At 45.3% G+C, this 24,339-nt stretch overlaps 2 protein-coding genes across 3 annotated transcripts; both read left to right on the top strand.

The window, feature by feature from the left end:
• Positions 1-56: 56 nt before the first annotated feature.
• LOC139366873 (uncharacterized) lies at positions 57-16,860 on the top strand. Its single transcript, XM_071104577.1, has 14 exons — positions 57-259; positions 352-461; positions 1,716-1,834; positions 2,439-2,674; positions 7,120-7,243; positions 7,519-7,640; positions 8,965-9,051; positions 9,215-9,304; positions 9,887-9,975; positions 12,759-12,978; positions 13,109-13,231; positions 13,432-13,597; positions 15,951-16,039; positions 16,511-16,860. Exons 2-14 carry the CDS (start codon positions 366-368, stop codon positions 16,597-16,599), a joined length of 1,650 nt encoding a protein of 549 aa, XP_070960678.1. The 5' UTR covers positions 57-259; positions 352-365; the 3' UTR covers positions 16,600-16,860.
• A 390-nt stretch (positions 16,861-17,250) lies between these two features.
• LOC139366882 (uncharacterized) lies at positions 17,251-22,730 on the top strand. Of its 2 annotated transcripts, XM_071104617.1 has the most exons (6): positions 17,251-17,335; positions 17,806-17,864; positions 18,112-18,527; positions 19,141-19,219; positions 21,290-21,433; positions 22,490-22,730. In XM_071104617.1, exons 2-6 carry the CDS (start codon positions 17,854-17,856, stop codon positions 22,509-22,511), a joined length of 672 nt encoding a protein of 223 aa, XP_070960718.1. In that variant the 5' UTR covers positions 17,251-17,335; positions 17,806-17,853; the 3' UTR covers positions 22,512-22,730. The 2 variants fall into 2 exon arrangements, with proteins under 2 accessions (XP_070960718.1, XP_070960707.1); XM_071104606.1 differs by lacking the exon at positions 17,251-17,335 and having other exon boundaries at positions 17,746-17,864.
• Positions 22,731-24,339: the final 1,609 nt, after the last annotated feature.

The following is a 24,339-nucleotide window of genomic DNA, read 5'->3' as shown; positions in this document are numbered from 1 at the left end:
ATAAAGCGCCCGTGCTTGTTTGAGATCTACTACATTGCAGTCAGACTGCGCAGGATCACTGATCTACATAGATCATCTCCCGGGAAAAACTACTGCTCATTATGTGGTGAAGATTAGCGAATTTGCGCAGATCCTTGCTCAAATGTATCCCCTCAAACACGCTCACACAGGCTATCCACCATTGTTGTCATCAGCGATGAGACACGTCTATGGAAACGATTGACTGGGCAGAGAAAGGACAACAAACTAGTGAAACACGGTAGAAACACTTAAACATGAATGTTGCATGACCCACAAGCCTAGTGAAACATTGTAGACATACTAATCTGGAACAGTTGTTGGTGCTTGTAGAATAAGGGTTTCAGATGGGGGAGGTGAGAAAGCTCCAGAAGAAACTGAGACAGATTGAGAATCTGGAGATCAACATTTCTCAATCTCTCACTCCAGAAGAAAGAGTTAAGGTACAGAACACGACTTTCACTTCTCATCTTCAGCCATAGTTTTAATATCAGTCGTGTCATGAGCGCACCGGTGCTTATTCCACAATCCTGAATAGATTTCCCATGGTACTAATACTCCCGGATATGACTGTACTCGCTCCCAAGAGAGATCTTGATGTAGCACCTTAATCCTCCAATACAATCTTGCAGGTTACATTTGATATTATTACAGTCTCGGTCGTGAGTGAGTTCAATTGAGGCCAACCTAGCTGGAGCACACCAAGACTGAACAGCTGATCATTAAATCATTTCACCCATGTGAGATAGAGCATAGGCTCGCTAGATCACAATCTTCGGAAATCTAGCGTTCTCATTGGGTTTTGGCCGAGTTTTAGATCAACCTCATCTACACTGCCACTAATTGAATATATCAAATGTAAGCATAACAATGATACCCTTCTCTTGTGTCGAGATGTATCATTCCTTTCTAATCTTGATTTGGTGTCATTGGGGTTTTGGCAATCTGAATCACCTTGTAAACTGTAGGGAGGGGGTTGCGTTTATAAACCTTGGATTGCTGATGCTGTGAGAGGATTTGAACCCACCGGTCGGCCATATTGGCACTCCCTAGCAGGAGACCTCCATAGGAATGAATGGAATTCTGCAGTATTTCAATTAATTGTTTCTAGGACAAAATTACATGTATTTAAAAAAATATATATTGTAGTGGGGACAGTAACATTACTGCTCGCAAAAAAATAAATACTTTGTAGATCTTTATTTTTTTTAAATTATGTTTACCTCACATAATATAATTTGAAAGTATACATTAAGGTGCCTGTAATATAATAATTGTGTCAAAAATGAACATTAATAAATGCATTTCAGTAGCTTCCGAAATATTATTTTACAATTGAGGAGGAGTGCCAAGATTGCTGCGCGGTGGCTTCAATACAGTGCCCCCTGTCAGTCATTCAGGGTTTATACAAATCATTGGGGGACACATATCAATAGTCTACAGTGGTCGTTTTGTCTCCTTTCCTTCATCTGCTCTGATCTGGAAACATAGGATCGGTGACAGTACTATAATGGACGGATGTCTACTCACTGTCTTTTATCAGTCCATCTCTTCTCAGATCAGTACAGATGAAGGAGGAGCGACATTGGACTATTGAGACGTACCCAGGGAGAATTCTACGGTCATGCATGTTATTATTAACCTAAATTATGGGCTCAAACAAATCTAAGCCCCCCCCCCCCCCCCTCCATCTTCAGATCTCCAGGAAGGCGGAGCTCCGCACCAGATTGGCTGAACTTCTGCTGCAGCTTTCTGGCCCCCAGCAAACTCCGGGGATTGTGGGAGGAGGAAAACATGAGAAGATGAAAAGACAAGTGTAAGGAAAGAGAGAGAGAGAGAGGGAGGGAGAGCTAGAGGGAGATAGGGGAGATTAACTTCCCTGTTCACAAGCTGTAACATTCACTTTGATGCTTTGATCTGGCTTGAGTCTAGCCGACATAGGTCAAAGTCAGTCAGTCATTCTTTCAAGGCATCCTAATGTATTGGAGTAGTAGAGGGGATAGAACGTCGTGTAGCCATCACTTAGGGATTCCTTCCACAGAGTTACGACTGGGCACACTCTCCCAGGGCTTTGAAATATCAAGGGAATACCAGGGTAAATGTCATTATCACAAAGTAGTATAAACGATAATGAAAATGATAGTGATAATCTGTTAATCAAAGACACAACGACAACATCAATCTGTTTTTCCACGCCATGGTGACAACTGTATATTTATGCACTTTGAGATTATACTTGTACTGAAGTGCTATAGAAATGTAATAAAGGATTATCCTTATTTGTAAGCTTGCTTGTGTGTCTATGGCTTAGCCTATGCACTGTTCTGTATGTCTGTGCACATAACATTTTCCTGAATGTGACTGCACTGTCAATTCACTCTTGGTGTTTGGTGTGTTTTTTTGTTGTTGCTCGGGCACAGTGAAGCCACCTCTGAGGCTCTTCCATCACACAGCCCCTCTGCTACCAAGATCCCCAAGGGAGAAGCAGAGCCGACAGGCCGACAGAAGAAGACAGGCAGTCAGAAGGAGACGGTAACAAGGGGAGAGACAGGAAGAAAGGAGGAGACAGGAGGACGGAGAGAGACAGGAGCAGGGGAAGAGCAGTCAGAGCCCTGTCTAGCTGTGACCGACACAAGCCCCAAGGAAAACCAGGAAGGTGGGGTTATCTTTAAACTAGGGTTTGTTAGATTATGTAGACACATTCTCATACTCATTGGTATCTCACAAATGTACTGTGATTGAAGGAAAGAGAATAATATTGATCTGTCTTTCCCACCTGGGTTGTGTTCATTAGGGTCCACTGTTGGCACACTGTAGCAAAACGCTTCAGAACGACAAACCAAAACTACCATTTCATGAGTTCAGATCGTACCTACCTGTTTCAGACGGTTTTCTTCAGCTTCGTGCCTACTGAACACAAGCCTGATCTGTTTGTACTGTTTGTTTCCTAGAAACATAATTAGTTTCATGCTCTAGAGCTGACAAATACGTGTACAGTAGTTATTGATCAACTAAGGTTAGAGAAGTGTTGAGTCAACCATGGCTATTATAGTCTCTCCCAATGTCCCTGATCAGGCCGGAGGCCAGGGCCTGTATTCACCAAGTGTCTCAGAATAGGGGCGCTGATCTACTATTAGTTTAGCCTTTTAGGTCATACTGAATAAGATTGTATAGACAGATTCTAGGTCTGCACCTACTCTGAGACGCTTTGTGGATACTTGCCCTGGTCCCTCCCTGTCTTATTCTTTATGATCTCAAAGGCAAAACAGATCCTAGATCAGTTTTGACTTCATTCCCTCATAATGCCATCCCCTTTATGCGCGATGTAACGATGAATAAGGTCGAGCAACCTGTCGGTTCCAAGTGGAATAACATCTTTGTTATTTTTTCCGTTTGAAATGTCAGCGTTCTCCGTGCACTGTAATTTACAAATTGATAAGAGCTGTTGGTAAGATCCAGGTAAAGTAAGCCGCTTAGATAAGGGGGTTGTAAATATTAATGACAATGGTTTCAGATCTATTTGAACTGATGATCGCTGGAGACAAATGTGAAACCAGTCATATGGCAGCAAACTAAAGCATATCCACATATCAACTTTCCCACAGTGACGTTTATAAAATGAAGGCCTTATAACTTGCTAGAATAACGTTGGGAGACCTAAACTATAGGCTTCTGTAGCCATCCGCAAATGAGAGTATAGCACCAAACCTAGAGTTGATTTCTGGTTTTCTAGAGTGTTTGAATTATGTCTACTTTTTTTCCTCTGTGTTTTACAATTTGTATCATGTTAAATATTAGCCACTATCGGTAGCCACTGTCAGTTATACCCACACATATTTTTTACGGTCACTTTAGTGTTTGTTTCCTTACATTTTGCATCATTCCATTACACAGTTAGTTTACCTTTCTTTCCTCTGTCACGTTCCTGAGGATCGCTAGTAATTGTGGATCATATTGGGCTAACGTATTACAAGTTGTGCAGTCATTTGCGACATGTATCCTATTGGAAACATTATGGATTGCAGGCCATACATACAGTACATGCAGCAGTTTAAACTTGGAGACTGGCACGGTTCACAACGACTGGACTGTTCTCATCACAGTGCCAGCAGCATACCACCCTGCATACCACTGCTGGCTTGCTTCTGAAGCTGAGCAGGGTTGGTCCTGGTCAGTCCCTGGATGGGAGACCAGATGCTGCTGGAAATTGTGTTGGAGGGCCAATAGGAGGCACTCTTTCCTCTGGTGTAAAAAATATCCCAATGCCACAAGGCAGTGGTTGGGGACCGTCTTTCGGATGGGACGTTAAACGGGTGTCCTGACTCTCTGAGGTCATTAAAGATCCCAAGGCACTTATCGTAAGAGTATGTAAGAGTGTCCTGGATAAATTCCCAATCTGTCCCTCAAACCATCACGGTCACCTAATCCTCCCCAGTTTACAATTGGCTCTTTCATACCCCTCCTCTCCCCTGTAACTATTCCCCAGGTCGTTGCTATAAATGAGAACATGTTCTCAGTCAACTTACCTGGTAAAATAACAGAAAACATTTTTAAAAGTATTGATTTATAGGACCACTTTTCAACCCTAATTGTACACTTTTCTCACCTTTCAATATTTCATGGATTGATTAATTGAATATGGCAACTTTCAGGAGGAATCAAACCACTGTATTTTTGATTCACCAATATATTTTCTTGCGTAAAGGCTCTCCAAACCTGTTTTTTTTTATTATTCATAAATGCTTTCCGAACCCTAAAAAGATCAAGAGTATTTTTAAATCGACCAATTGGTGCTGAGAAGGAGACAAATATTTGTGTACTTACATGGCTTTCTTTCATTGATCCCTAATTTTCGGGAACAGTTCTCTCAATATATTCTAGTGAGTCTGTCGACTAAATTCTAATTAAAGGTACATCAAATTTAAAGGGATGGCTGTATATAACTGTACTGAAAACCATATTGAATGAAAACTCCAGGGGAAGTCTGTCGGCCATCAAGTGGAAGGGTTTTCAGCGGTTGATTTAAATGTATTCAGCGCATGCAATGGAACCATGCCTGCAAAGCCTGTTACGCACCTGTACAAAGCCTGTTACGCACCTGTATAAAGCCTGTTACGCACCTGTATAAAGCCTGTTATGCAACTGTATAAAGCCAGTTACGCACCTGTACAAAGCCTGTTACGCACCTGTATAAAGCCTGTTACGCAACTGTATAAAGCCCGTTACGCACCTGTATAAAGCCAGTTACGCACCTGTACAAAGCCTGTTACGCACCTGTACAAAGCCTGTTACGCACCTGTATAAAGCCTGTTACGCACCTGTATAAAGCCTGTTACGCACCTGTACAAAGCCTGTTACGCACCTGTACAAAGCCCGTTACGCACCTGTACAAAGCCTGTTACGCACCTGTACAAAGCCTGTTACGCACCTGTATAAAGCCTGTTACGCACCTGTACAAAGCCCGTTACGCACCTGTACAAAGCCTGTTACGCACCTGTATAAAGCCTGTTACGCAACTGTATAAAGCCCGTTACGCACCTGTATAAAGCCAGTTACGCACCTGTACAAAGCCTGTTACGCACCTGTACAAAGCCTGTTACGCACCTGTACAAAGCCTGTTACGCACCTGTATAAAGCCTGTTACGCACCTGTACAAAGCCTGTTACGCACCTGTACAAAGCCCGTTACGCACCTGTACAAAGCCTGTTACGCACCTGTACAAAGCATGTTACGCACCTGTATAAAGCCTGTTACGCAACTGTATAAAGCCCGTTACGCACCTGTATAAAGCCTGTTACGCACCTGTACAAAGCCTGTTACGCACCTGTACAAAGCCTGTTACGCACCTGTACAAAGCCTGTTACGCACCTGTATAAAGCCTGTTACGCACCTGTACAAAGCCTGTTACGCACCTGTACAAAGCCCGTTACGCACCTGTACAAAGCCTGTTACGCACCTGTACAAAGCCTGTTACGCACCTGTATAAAGCCCGTTACGCACCTGTACAAAGCCCGTTACGCACCTGTACAAAGCCCGTTACGCACCTGTACAAAGCCCGTTACGCACCTGTACAAAGCCCGTTACGCACCTGTACAAAGCCCGTTACGCACCTGTACAAAGCCCGTTACGCACCTGTACAAAGCCCGTTACGCACCTGTACAAAGCCCGTTACGCACCTGTACAAAGCCCGTTACGCACCTGTATAAAGCCTGTTACGCACCTGTATAAAGCCTGTTACGCACCTGTATAAAGCCTGTTACGCAACTGTATAAAGCCAGTTACGCACCTGTACAAAGCCTGTTACGCACCTGTATAAAGCCTGTTACGCAACTGTATAAAGCCAGTTACGCACCTGTACAAAGCCTGTTACGCACCTGTACAAAGCCTGTTACGCACCTGTACAAAGCCTGTTACGCACCTGTATAAAGCCTGTTACGCACCTGTACAAAGCCTGTTACGCACCTGTACAAAGCCCGTTACGCACCTGTACAAAGCCTGTTACGCACCTGTATAAAGCCTGTTACGCACCTGTATAAAGCCTGTTACGCACCTGTATAAAGCCTGTTACGCACCTGTATAAAGCCTGTTACGCACCTGTACAAAGCCTGTTACGCACCTGTACAAAGCCTGTTACGCACCTGTATAAAGCCTGTTACGCACCTGTACAAAGCCCGTTACGCACCTGTACAAAGCCCGTTACGCACCTGTACAAAGCCCGTTACGCACCTGTACAAAGCCCGTTACGCACCTGTACAAAGCCCGTTACGCACCTGTACAAAGCCCGTTACGCACCTGTACAAAGCCCGTTACGCACCTGTACAAAGCCCGTTACGCACCTGTACAAAGCCCGTTACGCACCTGCACAAAGCCCGTTACGCACCTGCGCAAAGCCCGTTACGCACCTGCGCAAAGCCCGTTACGCACCTGCGCAAAGCCCGTTACGCACCTGCGCAAAGCCCGTTACGCACACACATCTGAATACCAACTACTGAGAAGTGCATAAGAAAGGCGTACAAGTCTGAATCTGTCCCTTTGTAAAGAAGTTCACGCAAGACTTGGGTTCTGGGTTCATGGTGATTATGATGGGTCCCTTTTTTTCAGATGCCGAGTTTACATCTCTCAAAGCATCATGGGAGAAAGCCAAGTTTCGCTTGAGGTCGCTGGAGGGTCACAGTGACATCGTCACCTGTGTGGTTGCTGTTGACAACCTGGTGATCTCCGGCAGGTAAGTGAGTCATTCTCCGATTTAATAATAGATCGCATAACTGTGAATAATTCAATTAATTTCTTTCTTTCTTTCTCCCTCCTCTCTCTGTAACTCTTAATATGCTAACTTTCTCCTCCTACACTGAGAGCCATTCTCGCCTGAACAGTGTTATTGATCTACTTCAAGCTTGTCTGCTCTCACTCTCTGTCTCTCGTTGTCTCTCTCTGTCTCTCACAGTCATTTCATCTCACTCTGTTGTTCTCTCCATCTCTCTCTCTATTTCTCTCTCTCAGTCGAGACACAACAGTAAAGGTGTGGCACGTTCCTACGGCAACCGAGCAGCGGAATCTGGGAGGTCACACTGGTGGAGTCACCTGTCTATCTGCCCCTCCGCCTGAATACTGTAGGAGACTCGGTAGGGAATGGACGGACACACACACACCTACAGTATGTCTTACTATACTAACCCTAACTCCTAACCCTAACTCCTAACTCCTAACCCTAAACCTTACCCCTAATTCCAACCCTAAATTTAACCACTACCTCTAACCCTAACCCCTAAGCCTAAAATAGCCTGTATACAAGTGAGGACCGGTTTACTATTCGTGTGAGGACTGCTGGTACTCACAAATATAGTAAAACATGTACACACACACACACACACACACACACACACACACACACACACACACCCTTATATTTCAGGCAGTGTAATTATAGTTTTAGTTCATCAGGTCAAATCCACAGAGAGAACTAGCAGCAGTAGACACTCTGGGTTACTCTCATTCTGACTGAAAGAGGGATCGTGCCACTACTTGAACTTCTCTGCCCTTTCTGTCTCTCCACCCACGCTCCCCCTCTCCATATCTCTATCTCACGCTCTCCCTCTCCGTATCTCTATCTCACGCTCTCCCTCTCCGTATCTCTATCTCACGCTCTCCCTCTCCGTATCTCTATCTCACGCTCTCCCTCTCCGTATCTCTATCTCACGCTCCCCCTCTCCGTATCTCTATTTCACGCTCTCCCTCTCCGTATCTCTATCTCACACTCTCCCTCTCCGTATCTCTATCTCACGCTCTCCCTCTCCGTATCTCTATCTCACGCTCTCCCTCTCCGTATCTCTATCTCACGCTCTCCCTCTCCGTATCTCTATCTCACGCTCTCCCTCTCCGTATCTCTATCTCACGCTCCCCCTCTCCGTATCTCTATCTCACGCTCCCCCTCTCCGTATCTCTATCTCACGCTCTCCCTCTTCGTATCTCTATCTCACGCTCTCCCTCTCCGTATCTCTATCTCACGCTCTCCCTCTCCGTATCTCTATCTCACGCTCTCCCTCTCCGTATCTCTATCTCACGCTCCCCCTCTCCGTATCTCTATCTCACGCTCTCCCTCTCCGTATCTCTATCTCACGCTCTCCCTCTCCGTATCTCTATCTCACGCTCTCCCTCTCCGTATCTCTATCTCACGCTCTCCAGGTTTTTTCTCTGATTCCATGAGCTACTTTGGCATAAGTCAGGCTTACATTACCAAGACGAGAACTCGGGAACACATCATATTAAATCAATAACAACATGGACGATAATTATATGCATACTGACTATGAACTGTACAATGACAACAAATAAAATTATTACAATTCCCTCCCCCATATATTCTTCTTCATTTCAACACCCCCTTGTCTTTCCCCCCCCCCCTCTCCTCCCTACTGTCAATCTCTCTCTCTCTCTCTCTCTCTCTAGCCTGGGAACTGTCTCTGGGAGACAAGGAGAGGTTCATCCTGAGTGGTTCAGCGGACTGTTGTGTGAGGATCTGGGCTTTAAGCACTGGTTAGTTCACTTCGTACATACACAGTCTGAGCCCTACAGCTTTGTCTGGGTGAGTGCCCTGTGTGCGTCTGTGTGTGTGTGCGTCTGTGTGTGTGTGTGTGTGCCTACGTAATTCCCTGTGCGTGTTGTGGACAATGAAATCAGTGTTCCCCTCTCCATCCAGGCCAGTGTGTAAAGTCCATCTACACCTTTAACGCGGTGACTGCTCTCTGCTTTGTGCCTGAAGGCGATGGCTACATCATCACAGGATCAGGTTTGAGTGGATGCAGTTTCTGTGTGTGAGGGGGGGGGTGTACGTATATGTTTGTGTGTCTGTGACTGTCTATGACAGACTCAGTGGATCAGGGGTAGGCAACCCTGTTCCTGGGATGCCGCAGGTACTGAAGGATTTTGTTCCAACTAGCCTAATTGATCAGTTCAGTGATTGCCTAAATTCAACACACCTGGTCTTCCATGTCGGTTAAATAAAAAACATGAAGTGCCTGCAGCACTCCAGGACCAGGGTTGCCTAACCCTGCAGTTGACAGTAAGTGTCGTCAGACTGACAGAGGCAGACAAGTGAGGAGACTCAAGCTCACAGGTATTTATGCAAGACATCAGTAATGTCTGCCAGCAACTGTCAGGCCTACTTAACCTCTCTTTCTCTCCCTGTCTCTCTCTCTCTCTCTCTTGCTCTTTTACCATCCCTCCCCTCTCTCTTTTCCCATACTCTCACCCTCCCTCCATCTCTCACTCCATCTCGCTCTCTCTCTCTCTCCCTTCACCCCCCTCTCTCTATCAACCTCTCTCCCTCTCCCTCACTCACTCTTTACCCTCTCCCTCTCTCTGTCTGCAGATGGGGGTAAAGTACAGGCCTGGAGCTGGCAAACCATGGACAACTGTCAATCAATCAACGCCCATGAGGAGGCTGTGACCTCCCTACAGGTGGCTGCCATAATCAAGAGCCAATAGTGTCACATTCTAGGCTTTTAAGCTATTGTGCTTCTGTAACTATGGTTGTGTTCAAACGGAAGAAAATGGACTGAAACTGGTCCAATAACAAATGCTAATTTTAGTTTTCTGCCCAAATGATCAAAAACTTGTGTTTTCATCAAGGCCTTGTTGAAATTAAAGCAAATATTTCCGTACTGTTGACAGATGTGTGTGCTTTAGCCAACTTAGTTGTTGTCACGCCAAACAAATGAGCTGAGGCAGAAACAAAAATGGCAGCCCAACGGACCAAATATCTTGTTCTCCTTATATGTTACACACTTGTAGGCAGTGTGGAAATAAATGTCAAATAAATTAAGATATATAGATTCCACAGAAGTCCAAAAGAGTATTCGGTGCTCTTTTCGTCGTTACTTTCAAAAATAAATACATTATATTTGCGAGGATAGAGGATCAGAAATGGACTACAGTGGCTTGCGAAAGTATTCACCCCCCTTGGCATTTTTCCTATTTTGTTGCCTTTACAACCTGGAATTAAAATAAATATTTTATTTTTTGATTTACACAACATGCCTACCACTTTGAAGATGCAAAATATTTTTTTGTTGTTGAAACAAACAAGAAATAAGACACACACACAAAAAAAACTTGTGTGCATAACTATTCACCTCCCGAAAGTCCTTACTTTGTAGAGCCACCTACAGCTGCAAGTCTCTTGGTGTATGCCTCTATAAGCTTGGCACGTCTAGCCACTGGAATTTTTGCCCATTCTTCAATGCAAAACTGCTCCAGCTCCTTCAAGTTGGATGGGTTCTGCTGGTGTAGAGCAGTCTTTAAGTCATACCACCTATTCTCAATTGGATTGAGGTCTGGGCTTTGACTAGGCTGTTCCAAGACATTTAAATGTTTCCCCTTAAACCACTCGAGTGTTGCTTTAGCAGTATGCTTAGGGTCATTGTCCTGCTGGAAGGTGAACCTCCGTCCGAGTCTCAAATCTCTGGAAGACTTAAACAGGTTTCCCTCAAGAATTTCCCCGCACCATCCATCATTCCTTCAATTCTGACCAGTTTCTCAGTCCCTGCCTACGAAAAACGGTGTTCTCAGGGGTTGATGAGGTGTTGGGTTTGCGCCAGACATGGCGTTTTCCTTGATGGCCAAAAAGCTCAATTTTAGTCTCATCTGACCAGGGTTCCTTCTTCCATGTATTTGGGGAGTCTCCCAAATTATTTTTTAATAATGGATTTAATGGTGCTCCGTGGGATGTTGAAAGTTTGATATTTTTTTATAACCCAACCCTGATCTGTACTTCTCCACAACTTTACCCTGACCTGTTTGGAGAGCTCCTTGGTCTTCATGGTGGCACTTGTTTGGTGGTGGTGGTGCTTCCTCATCTTCGTGGGTGCTTCTTGGTCTTCGTGGTGCTTCTTGGTCTTCGTGGGTGCTTCTTGGTCTTCGTGGGTGCTTCTTGGTCTTTGTGGGTGCTTCTTGGTCTTTGTGGGTGCTTCCTCGTCTTCGTGGTGCTTCTTGGTCTTCGTGGGTGCTTCTTGGTCTTCGTGGGTGCTTCTTGGTCTTCGTGGGTGCTTCTTGGTCTTCGTGGGTGCTTCTTGGTCTTCGTGGGTGCTTCTTGGTCTTCGTGGGTGCTTCTTGGTCTTCGTGGGTGCTTCTTGGTCTTCGTGGGTGCTTCTTGGTCTTCGTGGGTGCTTCTTGGTCTTCGTGGTGCTTCTTGGTCTTCGTGTTGCCACTTGCTTAGTGGTGTTGCAGACTCTGGGGTCTTTCAGAACAGGTGTATATATACTGAGATCATGTGACAGATCATGTGACACTTGGATTGCACACAGGTGGACTTTATTTAACTAATTATGTGACTTCTGAAGGTAATTGGTTGCACCAGATCTTATTTCGGGGCTTCATAGCACAGGGGGTGTATACATGTGCACGCACCACTTTTCTTGTTTTTTTTTCTTTTTGAAACAAGCTTTTTTTTTTTCATTTCACTTCACCATTTTGGACTATTTTGTGTATGTCCATTACATGAAATCCAAATTCAATTTAAATTACAGGTTGTAACGCAACAAAATAGGAAAAACGCCAAGGGGTATGAATACTTTTACAAGGCACTGTATACAGGTTCCTTGGGGGCTGTTTTAAATGTAGTTTAAATGTCCAATGCAGCTGGGTTATCTCAATATCAAATCATTTATTGGTAACAATTAAGTACCTTACTGTGATTGTTTTCAATTAGCAAAGAGACAATTCTGTCTGGGAGTGGTCTGAGTGGGGAGGGGAAAACTGAAAACTAGCTGTTATTGGAAGAGAGGTATGGAACTGTCTTTCTTATTGGTCTATTAACTCATTTGATACCAGACATGCCAAAACGCTATCCCACCAAAACAGGCTGACATTTTCAGCAGCCTTTTCAAAAAGCTCTTACACTAAAAGGGCATTATCATAATTTTGGCAATGTCATAGTATTGTTCCAACATCATATTGTGGAAATATAAATAAAACACAAGAAAATCACGTTTTTGACTGCCCTGGGCCTTTAAGACTTACATTTATGTAGTGTTATATGCTCAACACATTTAAGCCAAAGCAGTGAAAGCACCATCCCCACCTTTGTTCATAAATTATGCGAAACCATGTGAAACCACGCAGGCATGCACGCACAGACACACACATGCACTCACACACACATACACACACACACGTATCCATGCATTGTATTCAGCCACTGCATTCAGTCTCCATGACAACTGCCCCCTATCTATCCTCCACAGTCCCAGGGTCCCCTGGTGTTCAGCAGCTCAGCAGAGGGTGGGGTGTCTGTGTGGGAGGGGCTCTGCACCAACCGCGACCCCCTGCAGCTGTTACATCATTGGGACGCAACGGTAACGGGCTGCGGGAGTCAGGAAGGTCGTCTGACCCTCAGTCCCCGTGGTGATAGGCTCTTCGTTGCCTACGGCAGAGCCAACCTTAGGATTCTCAACTGGAGGACAGGTGCGAAGCGGTGTGCGTGTGTGTGCATGAGCACACTATATAGAAGAGCCAGCTTAATATGGTACAGTGCTAGACCTTACAGATCTGTGTACTATCTGATGTTTACCGTTCCTCTGTCCAATCACCACAGGCACCGTGTCCAGGCTAACCAATCACAGCAGCATCGCTGGAGTAACAGATTGTGTACATCAGACGGGGGGACTCCTCATTGGCTCATGCTATGATTTGACGAATGGGGAAAGCACCTTGAACTGTGAGTAAAGCTAACACAACTGGTTCTTCCCTGAATATTATGGTACAATTGCCAACCTATAGAGCCACGCTGTTCATAGAATGCATTGTTCCCTAAATCTATTTTGGTTTTCATCAACTTTTTCTATCTACTTTTCTCCTTCTTTCCTTCTCTCTCTCTCTCTTTCTCTCTCTCCCCTTTTCTCCTTCCATCTCTCCCAGTGTTCTCTCTACCTCAGTGCAGGTACCTGGCCTCGCTGACCTGGGCGGATGCTCCGAGAATCCTTTGCTTTGCGGCATGGCTCACGGGCAGTGGGGGTCACCGCTGGGTCACCGGAGGTCGCGCCCTTACGGTGTGGGAGCAGCTCCCCAGCTCCGGGAAGCAGAGGTGGGCTCAACACCTTTCTGTCAGTACTCCTCTAGGTCAATGAATACTGATCTGATGTTTTAATGATTTGCAGTTTATTAGAACTCTGAAGTTCTTTATGGGTGCACCTGACAAAAAGTTCACTATTACTCATGTGACCCTCACCTCACTTCTTTATGTACTTTACACCAAACCAATGTCAGTTGAATAATATTTATTTGTCGTTTTTGTAAAAGAGAGGAGACTCCCTTCTTTTTTGTGTGTTTTTTTGTTTGTTTAACATATAGGACAGTGTAGAATAACAGGGAAGAGAGAAGAGAGTTTCTTCCGAAGTAGCGATGGAACTGGGATTTGATCCCGTGCTTGTAGGCTACTGACATATGAGTACCACAGTGGAAATAACCTTCTGGCTAGAACAGCCTGACACCTTTTAATTATCAAATAAACTACATTTCATATTTGTGCTGAGGGGGTGATGCTAATCACTAGATAACCCCAGGCCACAGTATAACAAGAATAATGGGCTGTCGGTTTCTAATTGAGCAATAAGGCACGAGGGGATGTGGTATATGGCCAATATACCACGGCTAAGGGCTGTTCTTATGCACGACACAACGCAAAGTGCCTGGATACATCCCTTAGTTGTGGTATATTGGCCATATACAGTGGGGCAAAAAAGTATTTAGTCAGCCACCAATTGTGCAAGTTCTCCCACTTAAAAAGATGAGAGAGGCCTGTAATTTTCATCATAGGTACACTTCAACAATGACAGACAAAATGAGAAAAACATTTTTTTTATTATTTGCAAATTTATTTGCAAATTATGGTGGAAAATAAGTATTTGGTCACCTACAAACAAGCAAGATTTCTAGCTCTCACAGACCTGTAACTTCTTCTTTAAGAGGCTCCTCTGTCCTCCACTCGTTACCTGTATTAATGGCACCTGTTTGAACTTGTTATCAGTATAAAAGACACCTGTCCACAACCTCAAACAGTCACACTCCAAACTCCACTATGGCCAAGATACCAGAAACAAAATTGTAGACCTGCACCAGGCTGGGAAGACTGAATATGTAAGCAGCTTGGTTTGAAGAAATCAACTGTGGGAGCAATTATTAGGAAATGGAAGACATACAAGACCACTGATAATCTCCCTCGATCTGGGCCTCCACGCAAGATTTCACCCCGTGGGGTCAAAATGATCACAAGAACGGTGAGCAAAAATCCCAGAAACACACGGGGGGACCTAGTGAATGATCTGCAGAGAGCTGGGACCAAAGTAACAAAGCCTACCATCAGTAACACACTACGCCACCAGGGACTCAAATCCAGCAGTGCCAGACGTGTCCCCCTGCTTAAGCCAGTACATGTCCAAGCCCGTCTGACGTTTGCTAGAGAGCATTTGGATGATCCAGAAGATGATTGGGAGAATGTCATATGGTCAGATGAAACCAAAATATAACTTTTTGGTAAAAACTCAATTCGTCGTGTTTGGAGGACAAAGAATGCTGAGTTGCATCCAAAGAACACCATACCTACTGTGAAGCATGGGGGTGGAAACATCATGCTTTGGGGCTGTTTTTCTGCAAAGGGACCAGGACAACTGATCCGTGTAAAGGAAAGAATGAATGGGGCCATGTATCATGAGATTTTGAGTGAAAACCTCCTTCCATCAGCAAGGGCATTGAAGATGAAACGTGGCTGGGTCTTTCAGCATGACAATGATCCCAAACACACCGCCCGGACAACGAAGGAGTGGCTTCGTAAGAAGCATTTCAAGGTCCTGGAGTGGCCTAGCCAGTCTCCAGATCTCAACCCCATAGAAAATCTTTGGAGGGAGTTGAAAGTCTGTGTTGCCCAGCAACAGCCCCAAAACATCACTGCTCTAGAGGAGATCTGCATGGAGGAATGGGCCAAAATACCAGCAACAGTGTGTGAAAACATTTGACCTCTGTCGTTGCCAACAAAGGGTATATAACAAAGTATTGAGAAACTTTTGTTATTGACCAAATACTTATTTTCCACCATAATTTGCAAATAAATTCATTAAAAATCCTACAATGTGATTTTCTGGATTTCTTTTCTCATTTTTTCTGTCATAGTTGAAGTGTACCTATGATGAAAATTACAGGCCTCTCTCATATGTTTAAGTGGGAGAACCTGCACAATTGGTGGCTGACTAAATACTTTTTTGCCCCACTGTACCACAAACCCCAGAAGTGCCTTATTGCTATTATAAACTGGTTACCAACATAATTAGAACAGTAAAAATAAATGTTTTTTAATACCTGTGGTACACTGATATACCACGGCTGTCAGCCAATCAGCATTCAGGGCTCGAACCACCCAGTTTCTAATGGTGATGTTGTCACAGGGGTGATGTCACAACGAAGCGAGACAACCGATTGGACGCCTCCCTGATAGAATCAGAGGGAGATTCCGAGGACGAGGAGGACAGTGATGGTGAGGAGGGGGGTGACAGCGGGCTGAAACACGCACACACACACAAGTAATATACATAGATCAGGAAAAACTCAAAGCAACACGTCTCAAAGGGTTTCTACTGCAAGAAGCCATTGGTTCAAAGTGTCTCCTTTAGCTTCAGCTGTAGACAAATCTATATAAATCACACCCCAAAACGTAGCTGTAAGATTATAGCTAAGTAACTTCAAGACTGATCGCTTTGATAAAGATATGGGCTCGATTCAATCTGTAGCGCTGAAGACCTGCTCTACAGAGGGGTAGAAATGTAAAAGCGATGCATTCACGGCAAACGCTGCATATGTCGGGCTCAATCGGAAATGACCTACAGCGAAGATCTTCAGCGCTACAGATTGAATCGAGCCCTGAAGATTGAACATGTCAACTTTTTAAAAGAGCATGAACTGGAAAAGGATGTAACGCGTTTAACTATGACTCCCCACATTACTGTAGATTACGATGATGACAAAGAAGAGGACTACACATCCCAAGATGCACCAGAGTCGGGCTCAACGTCGTGGCTTCGCTGTGTTCTCCAGTGAGAGCAAGTTTCTCGCCGCCACCATGCCCAAGACGCTGCTCCTCGCAGTGAAGTAACGAAGGCTAGAGGAAGGGAGTGAGGGGGACAGAGGAGAACGATGGGGGGTGGGGGGGTGTGTGACAGATTGAGAGAGTGGCGGAGGTGGAAAGAGAGCATACGGAGAGGGAGTTAGTGCGAGCGAGAGACAGATCATTTTCTATGTAAATGTTGTCGTTTCATGTATGCAATAAAGCTGTCATACTGTGACCTTCCTGCCTCCAAATATTTCTCCTTCATATTGTGTATCCCTGTGGTGGCACCTCATTTATTATGAACACTAGTTATTCTGTTTATCACCCCACTCAACCTGTCCTTGTGTAAATTAATGTATATTGATTTTCCTCCACCTCTCTGTCTCGCCACTCTCTGGCTTGTATCAGTGTTTTCTGAACATAACAGAATACTTTTTCCCTCTGCCCCCAAAATGAGAACATTAACGCCATCTTCTGTATCTTCATTATTTCCGTCCTCAAGTACATTTCATTTTTTTTGCTGTCCTTTTAATTGAGCGAGTTAAAAGCATAATTAGCATTTCAATCTTTCCTACAGTCTCCCTCCGTCCTCCTCCTCGCTCTCTCTCTCTCTCTCTCTGACTCTACATGTCTCTGTCGCTAAGGCAACCAATGCCTTTTCCTACTCGCTCTCTATATCTCCCCCTTTCTCACCGTCTCCCTCATTCCCTCTCTCTTCAGCCAGAGGTAGGCATGTTAACTGATATCTGTCTGAGTGAATGTTGTGTGCGTGCTTGTGTGACAGTGAGTTGTCTGCTGGTGGGTGTGTGAGAGAGAGAGAGTGTGTGTTCCTGTCTGGTTGACTGAGTGACAGCGGTAGTAGATATGAAGTCAATCTTTCTGGAGCTAAAAGTACCACCTTATGGGATATTGGCCCCATGAATGCGTATGATGAATGTTTTGTGCACAGCCGTGTGCTTGCATGTCTGATGTGCGAACTGTATAAGCATGTGGCAAAATTAAGCGCTCATTTTGGACAGCCAGGAGTGCCACTGCCCAGGAGAGAGAGAGAGCGAGAGAGAGGGGTGTGTGTATATTCCTGTACTGCCGTCTATGAGTGTCTGTTTACATTTTCAATATCAGTGTCAGAAGAGAAGTGAACCCTCCCTCTCTCTCTCTCTCTTTCTCTCTCTTTTCTTTTTCTTCTTTCCTCCCAGAGAGAGAGATGATCGGAGGAGTTGGGGCTCAGTGAACAGAACGAAGCGATGGAGAGATGGTAAGATGGAGAGAGTGAGCGGATGTTTAGACGGACACAGAGTCAGACCCTCTGGTTGTATGCATGTTGCATGAGGAGTCCAGTTAGACAGTGGACAATGCATTTGTAGTGTTAATCGTGCTCTATTTCTCTTTCTGCCTCCCTTTTTTCTCTCTCCCACCTCTTTCTGTTTCTCTTTATTTCTCCCTCCGTCTTTCTCTTCTTTTCTCCTTCCTTCCTTTCTTCTCTCTCTCTCTTTCTCTCTCAGCTCCATCTCTCCTGTCAAACGACTGACCGCCCACCGCTGCCTTTTCTTTCTCCTGGTTGCCGCGGTGACGCGACCCTCAACCTGTAACCGTGACGACGAGGGCGAGGGGCAGGTGGAGGCCTTCTCAGCCCAGCTGTCCATCACAGGACAGGTCACACCCACCCCTATTTGGTCCGTGGACTGGGGCCCCACACTAGCCCTGGAGGACGAGACGCATCACTTCCTGTCCAGCCAGGAAGCGGACCTGTACCACCATGGCCACGAAGTCCCCACGACAACCGCTGAGGCCTGGCTGCATCATCAGAGTGCACCGGGCAGCGTTTTGCCCCAGGAGCCCCTGGATCTGCTGGAGGCCCCGGACGCAGAGGGAGTGGAGGATGGAGGAAGTGAGGCGGAGGAGAGAGAGCCTGAGGAAGGTGGGCACCATAGAAATCAGTAAAGATTAAAGAAAGAAAGGATTTGTGTTGGTGGGCATGAGAATAGAGTGTTTTGGAACAAAGACATCAGAAGAACTCTGAGGGCATCAGGGAGTAACTTCAATTCCCACTGGGCTGGCTTTGTGTGGATGGATGGCTGTGTCTTGGTGGTGGAGAATGCTTAATAGAGTTTTCTGAACTCACAAAAACACACCAAAAGGAAATGGGTGACATCACACACCAAGCAATGTAATGGATGACTTCATCGGCTCATTCTCCTTTGAGTTTCTTTACTGACAGTATGGGAATTCTCGAAAAGCAGAGTTGTGTTTTTTTCTTACATCATTGCAGTTGACCTGGGTTATATTCATAAGGCACCAAACGGAAGAGAAATGACTGAAACAGGGATGGTCTACCTGGACTTGTCCAATAAGAAACACACATTTTTGTTTTTGGTTGCAAAACATTTCAAAGCGTTTTCCGTTGCATGCTCTAATGCACATGACACTGGTTTTCTTCTATTGTGCTTCTATTGTGCTGATTTCCAACCATGTGAACGGTAACTCCTCTGTGTGTGTGTGTGTGTGTGTGTGTGTGCATGCGTGTTCTCCAGTGGACCCTCAGTTTTACGTCACAGTGACCATCTCCTCTCTGCTCATCCTGACTGCTGTCATCATAACAGCCAAACTCTGGTAAGAATCCCCCCCCCTCTCTTTTTCTTTCTACCCCTTCTCTGAAACATAGTTGTTATGTACATCAGGGACCTTCAACAGTGTTATTTGTTTGAACATGGGAATGGTAAAACTCGGATCTACTGTAGATAGCGGATGAAAATACCTTCCCGATGTTTAAAGGCTTTCAGAGGTTGAAGGTGGTGCAATTTCAACCACTTCGGGTTGACGCTGTGTTCTCTTTTGTTTTCATATCATCTTTGATGTACCATTCACCTACAAAATCAGTTGGGTGTGCGTTGTGCATACTCTAACGTGAAATGAAAACTCTGACCTCTGGAATGTGGAGGAGGGCTCGTGCTGTTCGCTTCTGTTGTTTGACAATGGAGGTCTCTTCTTCCCACCTGCTCTCTCACTCTTTCACTCCTCCTATTCTCCCATTTGTCTCTCCATCTCTTTCTCGGTCTTGCCCTCTTTTTGTCTCTTTCCCCTGCTTTATTTTTCTTACCTTCTGTCACTCTTAATTTCTCTCTCTCCTTCCTGTCTCTACTCTCTCTTTTCAACCCCCCCCCCCCCCCCCACCCCTCTCTCTTTCTCATCCCCATTCTTCATCCTTTACTTTAATTTAGCTTCATCACCTTTCAGTAATACTGGGTTCTGGTTGATCCTTGATCGTCACACAGTATTCTTATCTTCTTCCCCAGTCTCCTATTACTCCCAGCACTGCCCGGGCCAGCTCCAGATCCTCAGATAATCCCTCTGCTCACTGTGTGCCGATACACGATAAGCCCCATCTCTCTCTGTCGCTCCCTCCCTCCCTCTCCCTCTCTCTCTTTTTTTTTCTTTCTCTCTCCCGCTATCTCTCTCTCTCTCTGTCTCCACTGTAGGCTGGTTGAAAGTGATTGTGCTGGAAACAAGTGTTGTTGCAGTGCTTAATTGGAGCAAGAGTATCTCTCTCTCTCTCTCTGTGTCTTGTGTAAGTGTGGGCTTTTGTTGCAGTTTCAGTATGACTGTAAATATACATATTGGGTAAATTGTGGTGAGGAATGGAGGGAAGGTTACAGTGGGAATGGAATAGGTGTTTGACGGATTACAGTAGGGGATTGAATAGAGACAAGACCGTATAGAATTGAATAGAATTCTGTTGATTGTGATAATGGAAAAGCAATCGATGTTGGAGAACGTTTCACTGTGTGTGTGTGTGTGTGCGTGTGTGTGTGTGTGTGCGCGTGAGTACACACACACATGCATATGTGAATAGTTTGCATGACTGGAACTGCATGTCTGATCTACAGTGTGTGGCTGTGAAAAAGTCTTTGTTGTGTGTGTGAGTGCTCCAAAGAGCTGTGTGTATGGTGTACCTGTGACTCTCACTGTGCCAACAACATCATAACTCATACACGTGATTGGAATAATGTTTCCCCACATCAGCCCTGTATCCCCTCTTCTCACGCTCTCGTTTCATCACTCCCCCTTTCTTCCTTTTCATTTCCCCCCCCCCCGATCCCCGTTTCGGGAAGATAGCCTAGTGGTTAGAGCAATGGGCCAGTAACCCAAAAGGTTGCTGGATCGAATCCCCGAGCTGACAAGGTCAAAGTCTGTCGTTCTGCCCCTGAGCAAGGCAGTTAACCCACTGTTCCCCGGGCACCGAAGACGTGGATGTCGATTATGACAGCCCCCCCCGCACCTCTAAGATTCAGAGGGGTTGGGTTAAATGCGGACGACACAATTCAGTTGAAGGCATTCAGTTGTACAACTGACTAGGTATCCCCCCTTTCTCTTTTTATTTACCTCTCTCACACCCTCTGTTTCCTTCACCTCTTTACCCTCTTTCTTTCTCTCTCTCTACCCGCTATTTCAACCTCGACCACCACACTCTTTCTCTCCCTCCCTCCCTTTCTTGCAACCTCTCTCCTCTTCTCCCTCTCGTCTGACAGCGCTTTAATGAGTCAAATGAGTGCATTAACTCTCTCTCAGAGGCGTTGTAATGTGTTCGCCGCTGTTAAATGCCCATGTCATTCCCTCTTTTCCTCTCACTCAGTCTCGCTCTCCGTCTCTCTCTTTTACTCCGTCTCTCTCTCTCTCTGCCAGTTACGACCGCAGCTGTTCCCAGCACCCGCCCCCGCTTTCCCGTGGCGTGGCCCCCCCTCTCTCTCTCGCCCTCCCGCGTTCCCTGGCTCTGGAGGACAGCCGGCAGACGCTGCACGGCACCCCCTCCTTTACCGACAGGGAGAGGTAATGAGTCGCCTCACCAGCTCACTGGAGAGAGAGGGAGAGTGTTTGTGTGTATTTGTGTGGAGTTGTTAGTACATTGATTTGTGTGTGTGTGTGTGTGCGCGCTTTTGTGTCTGAATCAATTTGTCTGCGAATGTCTGCATGGATATATGTGTGGATGCATGTGTGTGTGTGTTTGTCAGTGAGTGGATGATGTGTCAAGGAGTGCTTGCTCCCTCTCCCCGTGTGGTGTATGAGCATCATAATGGTATATGTGCATAATTAGGCGTCAGTGTTAGTCTCTGTGGAGTACACAGGCCTGAAGTGTTATGGATGTGAGATGTGTGTGTGTTTAAGAACTTCCTCTCCTATGAGTCACACAGCTCTGGAAGCAGTGAGCGCACAACCCATGAAATGATGTTTTTATAGCCGGGGATTTAAAGTTAATTTCAATCAGGATAATTGGACTCTACTCCAGTTCTCCTCGTTTCTCCTCTCCTTCTTGTCCTTTCTACCCCCCATTCCCGCTCCAGTCCTACTTTTCTCTCTTTCTTTCCCCTACTCTAGTTTTCTTTCACCTACTCCAAATTCTCCCTACTCTAGTGTTATATAATACTAATAACGTATTATGTTCTAATTCTAGAAGTGCTCTTTTCCCCTCCTCCCTTTTCCAGTTCTACCCCCTTGTCCCTTAACCCTTTATACAGTTCTACCCTTCTCCTATCTCTTAACCCTTTATACAGTTCTACCCTTCTCCTATCCCTTAACCCTTTTTCCAGTTCTACCCTTCTCCTGTCCCTTAACCCTTTTTCCAGTTCTACCCTTCTCCTGTCCCTTAACCCTTTTTCCAGTTCTACCATTCTCCTGTCCCTTAACCCTTTTTCCAGTTCTACCCTTCTCCTGTCCCTTAACCCTTTTTCCAGTTCTACCATTCTCCTGTCCCTTAACCCTTTTTCCAGTTCTACCCTTCTCCTTCTCCTGTCCCTTAACCCTTTTTCCAGTTCTACCCTTCTCCTGTCCCTTAACCATTTTCCTCTGCCCCCTCTCTCTCTCTCTCTCTCTCTCTTTCTCCGTCAGGATCCCCGTGGTGAACCTCTGAGGCTTTTCTACGGGATGCGACGGAGAACGTCAACACCGCCGGAGGGTGTGCCCGCCGTGGCCCACCGCGTTCTTCTATTTATCTTTGACTGTGAAAATGAACTTCAGGAAACCAGGTATCCAGCCATGGCAAAACCTCTTTTTCCCTCCATCCCTTCTTCCTGACGGAGAAAAGCCCGATCTCATCCCTTCCTTCCTGCTGCCATCCTCCCACGCCTCTGTTCTCCACTTTCCTATGGCTCTCTGTCACTGTCGACCGACTGAGCCTTCCGCTCTGTTTTATATTCCGTTGTCTGTACTGCCCCGGGCTGTAGCAGCAACACACGTACAGCTCCCTCTGCTTTATCCGCTTTGACTAATTCACAAGCAAACAGTGTTAGATATCAATAGAACGTTTCAGTCCCGCCGGTGCCAAAACCGCATAGCTATATGGGGAATATTTTGGAATATTCATACAGCTATCTTGTGTAGCTGAACCTTGAACTATGATGAAATAGTGGACTTGGTTGTTGAAACTTAGTTGAACGTGAAATATGTGTGTTATCTGAAACTGAAATATAGGTTTTCAGCTAGCTGGTGAAGGGTTAAAACAATCCCTGTTGCCTAGGACTGAAGGGGGTATTTCACAAAGCTGGTTGGCAATGTTTTCGCCAGCAGCCAATGTTCTTAACATGACACGGTCCAAAAATCGCTGTTTACTCCCGCTTGGAAGCTTGGAATGCAAATAGGCCCACTGCAGCTTCCACATTCGCAATGTGTTTTCTGGGTGTTTTTTATTCCATAAATTATTCTCTTCATTTGTTCCTTTAATTTTCTCGCTTCTTTGCCGGTTCTCTTTGTTGTGCCTTTGTGAGCGTGTTATTTTGTCTCTGGAGCATGGGGATGAGCAGTGTTTTATATAGTACTGCTCTATATAGGGTTGTGAAATTCTGTACTTTTCCCAAAACTCCCAGGTTTTCCAGCCAATCCCGGTTGGAAGATTCCTGGAATTAGGAGGGAAGGAAATACAGGAATTTCCCTACCGGGATTTCTGGAAAACCAGGGAACTTGCGGAAAGTTATCCTTGTTGTATATGAAAATAGTGGTGTAAACAATGTGCAATACATGTTTGCATATATTGCAATCAGTACAATCAAACGATACATGTGGTACAATCAATGGTGGTTGCAGGTTAACATAATGGGTATAAATGATTCAGTCCAGAATTAATGAGTCATATTACCATCATCTGTTGTTTCTATCAAAATTCTTCACTGACTTCAAAGCTTACACTAGTGTTTACTGTAGGATGTTAGGGTAATTTACCTGTCCAACTCTTCCACCAGCTTTGAGAAATGACCCTCTGGACTTCCACTACACTAGTACACATAGTGTTGTGACATCATACGTGACTCGTGTCGTTCTGCAGTCTAGTGTTCCTTGGTTCTCAGTAGCATACCTGTAGACGTGTGGTTCCACTGTATGATGGAAAAACAATAAAAACTCAACACTGGTGTTTTACCATGGTATCCGACTGGACTTTACTGGCCAGTGGCTTTGGGTCAAGATAGAATTGACAATGTGCGAGGGCCAGCCTTACAGGAGAACAATGGATGTATCTCAACTGGCCTGAGTTGCCTCCTTTCCTTCATCCGTCCTAGGTTGAAGATACCCAGGTTACGACAACCTAATAATTCCATGAGGAGACTTATGAAAAAGCAACAGATTCATGGGACAGGTGCTGTTGCTAACTAACATCCCCAATCCCTTCGTTTAGAATCCTACCTCATTTATGCAAAGACATATGGGATATTACAATTATTATGTCTTAACCATTATCTCCAACCTAG

This window comes from Oncorhynchus clarkii, chromosome 2 (assembly GCF_045791955.1).
Source record: "Oncorhynchus clarkii lewisi isolate Uvic-CL-2024 chromosome 2, UVic_Ocla_1.0, whole genome shotgun sequence".
Classification (NCBI taxonomy): Eukaryota; Metazoa; Chordata; class Actinopteri; order Salmoniformes; family Salmonidae; genus Oncorhynchus; species Oncorhynchus clarkii.
This window is presented reverse-complemented; position numbering and strand designations above follow the sequence as displayed.